This window comes from Lissotriton vulgaris, chromosome 1_1, assembly GCF_964263255.1.
Source record: "Lissotriton vulgaris chromosome 1_1, aLisVul1.2, whole genome shotgun sequence".
NCBI lineage: Eukaryota > Metazoa > Chordata > Amphibia > Caudata > Salamandridae > Lissotriton > Lissotriton vulgaris.
The window spans coordinates 2,138,509,355-2,138,522,138 of record NC_141685.1 but is presented as its reverse complement, the minus strand read 5'-3'; the positions used below and the strand labels follow the sequence as shown (position 1 = coordinate 2,138,522,138).

Below are 12,784 nucleotides of genomic sequence, written 5' to 3'. Positions count from 1 at the left end.
AGGCCATGCCCACGAGTATCCTATTCGGGCCCACAGAATTACAGGTGGCACCACAAACGTTTAAATATCTTGGTATTCATGTATATCGGACGCCCACTGACATGTTGGACGGTAACCTTCATAGAACAATTAGAGCTCTATACTCTAGTATTGCCTTTTGGACCACATTACCAATATCGGTGATGGGAAGAGTGGTCCTCCCACGATTGCTTTACTATTTTACCAACTTACCGGTGCTGCTCCCACAGACCACTTTTAAACTCCTAATCACCATGCTTGTCGACCTTACATGGGGGCCCGGCAGACAGAGGATAAGCTTCAAAAAGCTACAGCTTGGTACGGAAAAAGGAGGGCTGGGAGTACCGGACCTCAGAGCATACTACCATGCTTGCCAACTAAAGTGGCTGTCCTTCCGGACGGCTGAGCGTAATTTGCAGGAAATAGGTTACACTGAGCATGATATCGCAAGAGGAGCCTTACTTACACTGTTATTGCCACGCTGCAAACTCCCCCGGCATCTTCCTCCCCTGCTACACATGGCACTACAGTGTTGGAAAGCGTGACTCCACTATACATGCCCACACCCTGCCTATGCAGGCAACATCCCATTACTGGTCCGAATTTGCATCCTATGACGAAGACACTGTCGCGAAAATCATTGCCTCCCTGAACCCCAACAACCACTTCACGGACCCACTCCCTTCAAACTGTCTCGCGACCGTTACCAAATCCATCATTCCTAGCTGGACTGCAATCATCAATGCCTCCCTACGACAGGGATCAATACCGACCTCGCTGAAAACAGGCCAAGTCCTACCCATTCTGAAAAAAACGTCGCTGGACCCAGCCTCCCCAGACAACTTTAGACCAATTTCCAACATTCCACTCCTGGTGAAAGTGCTGGAAAAGTGTGTACAATTACAGGTAAGTCACCACATCAACAACTACCATCTACTCGATGACTGTCAATCAGGCTTCCGACCGGGGCACAGCACCGAAACCACCATGCTCCACATCGTTGATGACGCTCTTCAAGCCCTTGACCAAGACAAAACCTGTCTCCTGATCCTCCTTGATCTATCATCGGCGTTCAACACGGTCAACCATGTGATGCTACTCGAACGCCTTAAACTCAGGATGGGATTAGAAGGCACAGTCCTCGACTGGTTCAGATCCTACCTCCATAACCGATCTCAGAGATTTCTAGTCAATGGCGAACTGTCCGCTCCCTCCGTGGTCACGGTGGGAGTCCCTCAGGGATCAACATTGTCCCCAACCCTCTTCAATCTTTATCTGGAACCCCTTGCCGAAGTCCTGGGCAATGCAAAGATCTCCTTCCATATGTACGCTGATGACACTCAGATCTACATAAAAATCTCATCTCTTGCAGAAATCCTTACCCTGAATGATGCCCTAAAGCTGACCGTCAGATGGCTCTCCTCCAATCAACTAAAACTAAATGCCAAGAAAACTGAGTTCCTTCTAATCTCCCCACCCAAGAACAACCCCGACATCCAGACATGGATTAAAGCCATCACAGCCTTAAATTGTTCCCCGACCATTGTGAATTCAGCCAAATCTCTGGGAATGACCTTTGATTATAACCTAAATATGCGAGACCACATCAACACAATGGCGAAATCGGCCAGATTCCACCTGAACTACCAATGGAAATTGAAACCCTTTCTAGACGCCCCGGACCTAAAACTCGCTGTCCAATCATTAGTCATCTCTCGACTGGAATACGGTTGCTCCACCCTCTCTGGCTTACCTAAGATCTCGCTGGCACCCTTAAAAGCCTGCCTCAACGCAGCCGCCAGGCTACTTACAGGCTCAAAAAAATTCGATCACATCAATCCTCACTTGAAAGCGCTAAACTGGCTCGCCTTCGAGGCGAGGATTCACCTCAAGCTGGCATGCATCACGCACAAGGCCCTTCACTCTAACTCCCCTGCGTATCTTGCACAGAAGCTTGTGTTATCTGGAGGAAACAGAAACTCAAGATCGACCAAGGCCCTCCTACTCCGGCCTGTGTGCTTTAGGAAAATAAAAACCTACAATCGGGCTTTCACCGGAACTGCACCACGAATATGGAACGCCCTCCCTCCTGACATCAGAATAATCCCTTCCTTTGCTCGCTTCAAAAAAGAGGCCAAGGCCTTTCTCATGGATAAATTCCTTGGCTAATCTCGTTCCCTCAGCCACCTGAGAGACTAGTGCCTTATCCTGCATCCTTGTACATTACCTTTCTTGTTCATTGTATTTTATTTCTCCTGCTGTATAGCCTATCCTATCCCCAAGGTACAGTACCTGTTTGCTACCCTGTCCCACCTTCATCCCCCTGATTTTCTGTAAGCTCTCCTATGTACTAATTCTTATTGTTTTTACCTGTTTTTTTGTTGTGCTATGACCTGCCGTGACACGGTATTACTCTATGTATCTGTAAAGCGCTCTGATACCCTCACGGGTCATGTTCGCGCTCTATAAAACCTTAAATAAATAAATAAATAGGAATACCACTAGCGACTGGACGAATAACGAAGCGCACTATAGCTCCCTGGCTCGAGGCAGAGGTTAGCACGGTGTCGGACTTGTTCCATGACGGACAGCTGCTGGACTATGGTAACTTTGTTAGAGAGACATGGGTGCTAGATCATTTGTATACATTACATGCAGCGCTACTACAATATGTAAAGGTACACTGGGCCCCACGTCGGCAAGAACCTTCTACGCATGAACTGGTTAAAGCACTTTATTATATGGGAAGGGGTAGACACTTAATTACATGGTTGTAGGCAGGGATTCGTGCCCATACGGGATAGCCCTTACTAATCTACGAACCACATGGTCGGATGACATAGGACGAGCCCTAGAAGATAAAGAATGGGAGAGAATTCTGGAACATCCTAGGAAAATAACAAGGAACGCAAAATTCAAATATATTCAAACCACGATATTACACCGGGCATATCTCACCCCTTATAGACAGGACAGAATGTTCCCGCAAACGCAACACTGCTGCCCTAGATGTCACTCTGTGGGAGCTGATATAGTTCATATGGTTTGGGCATGCCCACACCTACGGGAGTTTTGGGATTCGGTCAGACGCTATACACACACAGCCACACAAAGGGACATAACCAACATCCTGGAAGAATGTATCCTGGGCCTCCACAAGTCCTCCACTAAACACAAAGTGCATTATAGGTTTGTGAACCTGTTTCTCATCTTAGCAATACGGGCCATCACCATGCGGTGGAAATCCAAGAAATCACCTTCCGTACACACATGGCATAGCGAACTGGTTCGATGGGGTAGTGCAGAAAGCGCGGCCATCAGACGGGAGGAGGTCAGGGACTTACGTAAAACCCCGATAGCACTGGAGTAGGATGTTAGGTTGGAAACTCTTAAAGCGCAAGACTTAGATGCTGCAGGTGCTAGAACTGGCTCACAATAAAAAGTGTAAAATAGCAAACCCACCTCATAGGGATAATTACAGTGGCAAGAATTGGTGGCAGCTACTCCCCGCTGGGCGCTGAGCACCGACTTCATTTGAATACAGCCCGTGTTCAGAGGCTGGGAATTATTTTAACGCACTTCGCGTAGCATACTTGACCAGAAGCTACAATTTTTAATATTACTAGAATTGTTGATAGAATCTGTAGGATGTTTTTAATAGCACTCTGCTAAAAACGAGCACTCACTCGCACTCACCTGTGACCCTAATTGTGTCCTGTGAACTGTTTTCCGCCTTGTTCTTAGGCAACCGGCATTCTAGCCAATCGCGGTTGTCGAGGGCGGGACAGGGGCGGCACCTCACGGAGTGGGGAGCGGTTAGCGCTCTAGACCTCCGCTTCTTGAGGGTATTTAGCTACTCGTCGGCTCCAGCGCGCAGCGATGGCGCGCAGGGTAGGCGCCATCGACTGCGCCGAAGACGAGCCAAAGACCAGCCCGTCTGTGCCCGTCCGGGCCAGGTCGGGGCTCGGGGCAGGAAACGCTGTTAGAGGTTCACTCTCGGCGGGCCAATTAAAGGCTCTGCGCCCTAGCACAAATAGTAAATGCTCCACTTTAAATCCTGTATTAGCGGGCTCCCAAAGCTGTCATCATTGTGCTTTAGCTTTATCAAATGTTCAGCCCTACCCAGACGTTACACACAAACGTAAAATACCCACTCCAACCGTGGCTCAAAACACTTGTTCCTTTACTTTCTACTCTGTTAATTGCAGATCACTGCCACAACACAAAGCAGACATTTACCATCTCTTAATAGAGGAAAAACCATGCGCGATTTTCCTTACAGAGACCTGGTTGCATGATGGTGCTGGCCCGATGTAGCGGCCGCACTACCCTCTAATTATGCTATCGCCAGAGTTGATAGGGAAAGACAGGTTGGAGGGGGGATTGCTGTGATTTTTAATAGGGAATTTAATTGTGATTTCCAAACGGTTAATATCCCAGGATGCGAAGCAGCATTTTTTAAAATTGCACTGAACCCTAATTTTACCTGCTCTGGTTTTTTAATTTATCGTCCTCCTGGAAGCAGTAACGTTTGGGCTACGAATTTGGCCAACGTCATTTCACCTTACTTTCTGAATGCCCAAAATCTGACCATACTGGGTGATTTAAATCTCCACTTGGAGGAAACATCAAATAGCATGGTTGTCAACCTTCTGGAAGATTTGAATACTCTTAGCATGACACTGCGGAATGAGGGTCCCACTCACCAAGCTGGCCATTTGCTGGACCCCATAATATCCAACTTACAGGAACTAAAATGGTTGAAAACCGACCCCATCTGTTGGTCGGACCACTTTTTAACCCTTTTTAGCATTACCCTTACTGATCCTAAGCCATCACTCTCTGCTCGGCCCCCAATTCTTATGAGAAATTGGAAAAGGTTAGACCTATCCGAGCTGCAGAGTGCACTAAAGATTCACCCCCCCGTTTTGGGCACCGATATGGAAACGATTGCGCATGAAGCCCATACCTGGCTGGAGAGAGCAGTCGATATCTGTTTGCCCGCTACTAAGTGCAGAGGCAATGTCCATCGTCCGCCAGCCCCTTGGTACAATGATGAATTACAATTAGAAAAAACCAAGTGTAAGGCATTAGAGCGGAAGTGGCGCAAACATTACGATCCTTTAAAAAAGGAAATCTATCGTAGTGCCAGAAATCTCTATCATAGAGCCTGCACTAGAGCCAAGGCTTGTTACATAACTGAGACGATTAGCACAGCCGCAAACAAAGCACGGACTCTTTTTTACACTGTTAAGGAACTGGCCGGAGCAAATTCTATGGCTGCCCCACCTACCCTGACCCCTCAAAAATGTCAAAATCTTGCCACGTATTTTGTGGAAAAGATAGAGAAGATAATTGCCAATATTAATCCTCTGATGAGGGACGACGGGGAAGTTCCGTCCCCACTTTTGGCAAATCAAATAGGACCACGACTTGACTCTTGGCCACTCATTTCTTTGGACATTTTGAAATCTTTAGCTGCGTCCATAAAATCAGGCTCTCCCTGTGATCCTCTCCCCATCAACATCCTGAGGCAGCTGGACGACCCAGCTCGAGGGATTATTGTTGATACATTAAATGCCTCCATCCATCTGGCAACTGTTCCAGCGGCCTGGAAGCATGCCATGGTCAGCCCTCTATTGAAAAAGCCGGCGGCTGATCCTGAGGTGCTGGCCAACTACCGCCCAATTTCCCTGCTTCCTGCGTTCTCTAAGATTTTAGAGAAGCACATTCACGGTGTACTCTCAATGTACACGGAGAACAATAATCTTCTCCATTTTACTCAGTCAGGTTTCAGGGCCGGCCACTCCACCGAGTCCGCCCTCTTGGGAGTCACCGAAAAGATTAGGGGACTTTTGGATGAGGGGCAAACAGTTGCTCTTGTCCTACTTGATCTTAGTGCGGCCTTCGACACCATCTCACATAACAGACTACTTGCTAGGCTGAGTGATGATGGTGTCGGAGGGAAAGCGCTTGACTGGATCGCGTCCTACCTGAGCAATCGGACGTTTCAGATCTCGTCCTCGCAAGCTCAGTCAGACACCTTTCAGTCTCCACATGGCGTGCCTCAAGGCTCAATCCTGAGCCCGCTGTTTTTTAATCTGTATCTCCGCCCACTCGCCGATCTAGCTGAGCGAGTCGGTCTAGAACTTATGTCTTATGCGGATGACTCGCAGATTATTTTTTCCCTCACCAACGCAAAGCCTTCTTCCCCCTCTGCGTTGAAATCAGGTCTTCAGGAAGTCTTCAGCTGGATGTCCACTAATCAGCTGAAGCTTAACGGGGAGAAGACGGAGATTCTTATCCTAGGGAAAAAAAGAGATCTATGGCAGGATACCCATTGGCCATCCTCCCTGGGTGCTTTCCCCTGCCCGGCCACTCAAGTTAGAAACCTAGGGGTATGCATTGATGACTCGTTATCAATGAAACAGCAGGCAAACAAAGTAGCTGGTATGTGCTTCACCATCTTGAAGTGGCTACGGAAGATCATCTGGATGCTACCTATGGATACCCAGAAGACCGTAGTCAATGCACTGATTACATCTAGGCTTGACTACGGTAACATCTTATACCTGGGCTCCAATCTAGCTGTGATTAGGCGGCTCCAACTGGTCCAAAATTCCGCCGCCAGGCTGCTTTGTAAGATCCCTAGGACTGCCAGAATATCAAAGCACCTTAAGGACCTTCACTGGCTTAGGGTTGAGAACCGGGTCCGGTTCAAAGCATTGACCTACATGTTTAGGATCAAGGCAGGGACCGCCCCAAAGTACCTGCAGAATCTGGTTAGGCCCTATGTTCCTGAACGAAACCTCCGCTCCTCAAATGGAGCCAACTTTGTGGTTCCTAGATTTAAACTGGCCCGTATGGGGGGAAAGTCTTTCTCCCATCTGGGACCAGTTCTTTGGAACTCTCTGCCTTTGGCCCTGCGTAAGGAGGTAAATCTCGCCAGTTTTAAGAAAGGTGTAAAAACTTGGCTCTTTGATAAATAATTTGCAGGCTTCTAATAGGTTGTTTTCTGCGCTGTCGGTGTTTTTCTCAGCTCTCACATCCTTTGCGCCGGGAAACCCTTTGTGGGTATCTGTGCGCATTATAAGTGCAAAAAATAAATAAATAAATAAATAAGAATGCATACTGATGAACAAGTGTTGTTGTCAATCTAACCCAAGAAGTAACTATGTTGTTGTTAATAAATGATGCAGTATGACAAGCCTGAGGCAACAAGGTGCCCTCAGACGCTATCATATGAAGTTAGAAGGACTTGAGGGAGGGGGGATAAGTTGGGGATTTTTGATTATTTACCAGACAAGGGCGTGCTGGAATACGGACATACATCCGGAGCGGAGTCTATGCATATTTCTAAAATGTTTAAGTGGAAATTATTTGTGATTGAGCAGACTATATATAGGGTGAGCAAAAGCAGGTACTGGCTTTGTCGGCCTTCTTTCCTATTAATACAGCAGAGCTCACAATAGTAATTATACTGATTGTGCCGCCCAACATGTCTATTGTACTGCAGTAGTCATATTGCGAAAAATGAAAATATTTTAATAAAATGTGTTTGCAGCTTGAGACTGCTCGTTTCTTTGCTTTAAAGATAACTTATGTAGATGGTTTAGTAATTGAAATGAAACTCATGCTGCCTCATCTACGAGGCATACCCTCACGACAAGGGAAAATGAGAGATAAGTTATAGTGTTACTGGTGCATTCTCAACAGCATGATAAGTGACAAGAAAAAAAGGGAATTAATAATCTAAGAAAGATACTGGGTCCTCCTACATTCATATAGAGTGCATTAACATGCACTCATTGATCCCTATATGGGGTGTTCCCTAAAAAGGACAGTAGCCCCACTTACTGAAGAAACATTCTTCATCATTTGGCCCCTTCTCACTCACTGTGGTTGCCAAAAGTTAGACCTGGTTGGCTTTGCCTACAATTCTGTAGACCAGATTGAAAAATTGAATACCCCCCTAACAGTGGGGTACTGTGCCTGAGTACACAAATATACAAGAATACACATGGACAACAGTCACACCAGTTTATAAGTTGTTTAAGAGCACTGAATTACCATAAAAAGATAGAGAAAATAACCCTATATTTGCTTAAAGGAAAGCACCCTCCCTGCACACTACTGCCACACCAGAACTAATGAGAATCATATTCATGAATTACATTCTACATGCCAATAAATCTGTGAGCAAATATTTTCTTGGGACATTTCCAGGCTAAGAAAAATGTTAAATGTTCAAGTCTGTCTTCAGATCACATAGCGAGTCTGTCCACTTGCACAAAGCCATAGCAAGGTACCTTTTACTTGCAAGAAGGAGTGGAAGAGCTGAATAATATTCTGGCACTAGCCACTGAAAAATCTAAGTACCCAATGCCATGGATGTAGGCCAAATGAAGCAATCCAAATAAAACAAACAGAAGGCAGAGGTGAGACTTTCTGTTGACATGCATCTGCCCACTGAAGGCTTTTCAGGAATAAATTAAAGGGACTTTACCACTGGCATTACTAAGGATTGCATAGAAAAATTCCTCAAGATTAGAACGAAACAAGTCATATATGCGGAAAAACATATTTTCTCGGATCTTTACATCATAAGATGTTAAGAGAGACATGGAAAACACTAATATTCTATGTGGATCCCTAAATGTAATCTAGTAAGTTAATGTAACTGTAACATTGGGAAAATCAAGGTAGTTGAATAAAATATATCAAAAATGCCGATTCGTGGATCATTTGATATGCTGTAAACATGATGAACAATTCATAGCACCATTGTTATCATCCACGTAAGGTCTGGTCTCGGCAGTCTATCACAGTGTGAGGTCATGAGGTGCACACTGAAAATAGTTATGGTCGTGTTGCTCACAAAATGGGAAGAATTTCAGTTTCCCTTCATTTTAGGTTCTTTATCATGAATAAAGAACCATAAACCCTCTTCAGTAAAGTGTATTCATTCAATATTTAGCCAAACATGCAGACACGTATGCTTATACATATTTTTGTGTGTATTCAGTTGCTTGCAGTTTTATTCCATTAGTTTTTTATCCTGTTATATTATTTTGGCTTTTAACCAGTTTTATATGTATTAGTTACTTTTCCCAAGGAAAAATATTTGATGTTTGTTAAAAGTGAATTAATTCTTTGTAATCACAATGTGAAAATCCTCGTTTTTTCTTCATTGCTCTGTATTAAATCAACATTTCGTTTTCAGGTAATTGCATTTCCATCAAAATACATTTCATGTTTATTTTTTTAATGTAGATTTTGTGCCAGTCACTTTTATGCTACCAGCCGACTACAACTTGTTTGTTGAAGAATTCAGAAAAAACCCATCTAGCACCTGGATTATGAAGCCTTGTGGCAAAGCTCAAGGGAAAGGAATTTTTCTCATAAATAAACTCTCCCAAATTAAGAAGTGGTCTAGAGATAGCAAGACATCCTCGTAAGTAGTTTTTTCCTTTACTGAATCAATAGTTTGACCATGTTACTTGGCCAACACCAACTAAACCATGTCAAAAAAATTGTATATGCAAGGTAGCACAAACCTGCAATGTTTGTATATGCAAGTTACTATAAACCTACAATATTTTAGCAGGTATCATATAATTTCCGTTGCTATAAATGTAATTAAACCTTTTGAGTAAATTACTTATGTGTACTTATGTTCTCTAGTTGAACTACTTATTTCGAACCAGAGTGAGTGCATGCATTTAAAGTATAAATTAATATTTTAGGTAAGACATTAGCCCCATAAAGAGGGATCACTGTTTATCCATAGGACGTTTTCTAGAAATGTGTTCTCTGTAGCTGTCGCATTTTAAAACAAAAGGTTTTAACCCTTAAAGAACAACGTCTGCCTTCAGATGATCTATAGAGACAGTGAAGAAAGATCATGGGAGTGTTCCTATAGTGTAAACCATTTGTTGAACATCAAAGTTGTAAAAAGTGAATAATGATTAAAGCAGTGTTTCCCTTCATTTGGATTAGTCAGTGATATTTCTAAAGGATCGAAAAATAGAGTAAAATCTCAGGTAAGGAGTGAGATAACAATGCTCAGAGTACATTATCTTATAAACAAATCTGCATTGTAGATTTACACCAACAATTGTATAGAATTTTGTATTATTGAGATTCATAAAATCCTGACTAATAGTTTCGGATATCTACAGAAATTGTATATTTCCATGTTCTCATTCCTGCAAATTGTCTCTAGGAGGCAAATTGTCTCCTCGAGGAAATACACAGATATAGCATTTGGCAGAAATTTGAAACATTCCCCATTTTTTTGTCCCAAATGGGATTTAACATCTTTAGAAATCCTTTCCCTAAATCTCACAGAGTTCTAACTTGGTAGGTGTTCTAAAAATTCATAATGACCACACAAGCAGCTTCTCTGTGTTTGTTCCCCCTTACCTCAACATACAACTGCAGAAAATAAGGCCACTTGGTAGATCGGCACCAATATTCATTTGTTGTAATACAATCAATCAGAACGGCTCATTTGCATTTAAATTACTTGCTCCAAATGTCTTGTGAAGTAGTCCCTCAGTTTCCACTGTCACTCTTTACATTGATTTATTTTTTAAAAAATATATTTTAAGACCTTTATTAATCAACAGGAGTGTTACACAGCGTTCCGCTTACAACCCATCTGGGCCAGCCGCATGTGTATTGAGGTGTTTCACAGGTATTGAACGAACACAGCCTCGGGCCGACAACCCTGAGGTTCGGCGGCGTAAACGATCTATTTCAACGTTATACAATCATACAAATATTTGGTTACGTGGAGGTGTGGGTCTGTAGAGTTTTCTGTTTTTTGTAATATGTGTGAACCCATGGGTATAGGGCTATGTTAGCGCTCATCAATGCCTTCAAATGGATTGTGGTCCGGTGTGACAACGTGGGTTATGAGGAGGAATGTCAGTGAAGCTCCCCTTCCAAGAGGACATAGGATATTAATAGTGAGGGATGAGGCTATTCAGTATCCTAGGTGTGTCGGTGAGCCAATAACTATAAAGCTTATCCATTCTGATGAGAGTGTCTGGTGTTTGTACTGGTATTCAGATAGGATCACTTTGGCCATGACTGCTACTCTCAAAGGTCCCATGGTGTAGCGTGTACAATATCCAACTTGGAAAATCCTGGTCCAGAGGGGAACGGGACCAGTATATCAATAAACTTTAGAACAGTAAAATGGAAAAGATATGCTAAAAGGGGGGGGGGGGGGGGGGAATGGAGGTAGAGATTGCCATGGGTTTAAGGAGGGAAGTGTGGCGCCAGCGCATCGGTAGCGGTCCAGTGGGCGGGTGGGCAAGAGACCATGGTGGGTGTCTCGCCTGTATGCCAACTATTCAGGGGGGGAGCACCGTCATAGGGGCACGTTAGGTGTGGTAGTGCAGTATTGTTCGTGGGGAAATCGGTGGCAGAACCCCCTGCGATGGTCGGGCTTGTGGGGACGTGGGTGCGGGAGGTGCAACACACTCGCCAATGCGGGACAGTCAGATTCGTAGCGTGTGGCGATCAAGGCATGGCGGTCATGTAGGTAGCGAGCAGTGTGGTATATGTGAAGCTTCAATTATGCGTAGGTGTTGGGGGAGGGGGAAGAGGGAAGATCGTATGAGTAGGGGAATCCATTGGGTGTGGACGTTCCTCATGGTGCCCGCTGTAGGGAGGGGAAGGGGGGGCAGTATATATCTCTTTACGTGATACCCTGTTCCACACATTTCTGTTGAAAGGACTGGAGGATGTCATCCCAGTATTGTGCGATCGGAAATTTCCTAAGGCCCGCTGTCTCTTCCCGCCGCAGGACAGTGCTCTCCGCTCGCGCCCAGTTTGTGAGCGATAGGTACCAGTGTTGGATGTGTGGGAGTGTGGCAGCCTTCCACCGCTTGGTAAGCAGTCGCTTGGCCGTGATCAGTCCAAGATCCCAGTACCGGGCTGGGACCCTGTTCAGCCGTGTGCGTTTGTATAATCCCAATATGCAGGCCTCCCAAGTCCTCGGCACTTGTTCTTTGGTGCAGTGTGTAAGTAGTGTGGTAACCCCATCCCAGTAATGTTGAAGGGCAGGACAGAGCCAGAGCATGTGGAGGAGGTCCGCTCCCACCAAGGAGCAGCGGCTGCAGGCAGTATCCGTAACCAAAAAGTATCTATTTATTTTGTCCGGGTGAGGTATGCACGGTCTAGTATGTAGAGCTGTATGATTTTGAAGCGAGGGTTACGTGGGATGTTAACTGGGCCAGCCAGGACCATCGCCCATTCCCTATCCGTCCAATCCCTTCCACTGTCCGTCGCCCATTTCTCTCTCAGCTGCGCAGTGGTGGGATGAGTATGGAGAAGGAGAGCTTGTGCCAGCCAGTGGATAATGTGCGTGCCATTGCCCATAACATGGAGGTATTGTATAAGATGGTGTGTGGGCAGCTCGTCAGATATGTCGCCCCAGGCGGCAGTCAGTGTGTGGGTGAGGGACACGTGTAATAGGAACTGCCCAGCTGGGAGAGATGTGTCTTCTACGAGATTGGCGAAGGGTAGGAGGGCGCCATCAGAGTATAGGTCCCCTAGTGTTTCCACTCCCGCAGCGGTCCAGCTGTCAAGCCCCACGGTTGTCAGAGTCCCCGCTGTAGTCGGGGTACCCAGTAGCGGGAGTATCGGGGCATACGGTATTGTCTCCCGGGTTAGGCGCAGGCAGCGGAGGAAACATCTGAGCGCCACCGCAAGATACAGTTGTGAGGGGCGGGGAGTTTGGGTCAGCGGGTGA

The 12,784-nt window shown here is 45.4% G+C and overlaps 1 protein-coding gene across 3 annotated transcripts in view; it reads left to right on the top strand.

The window, feature by feature from the left end:
- Positions 1-12,784, top strand: part of TTLL1 (TTL family tubulin polyglutamylase complex subunit L1) — a 381,222-nt gene that overhangs the window by 174,524 nt on the left and 193,914 nt on the right. For all 3 annotated transcript variants that reach the window (XR_015295929.1, XM_086922194.1, XM_086922187.1), the window contains exon 4: positions 9,292-9,472. Coding sequence is in view for 2 of the 3 variants with exons in the window: in XM_086922194.1 (XP_086778320.1) it covers positions 9,292-9,472 (181 nt within the window). In the remaining variant the exon portion in view is untranslated. The remainder of the gene's footprint in view (positions 1-9,291; positions 9,473-12,784) is intronic.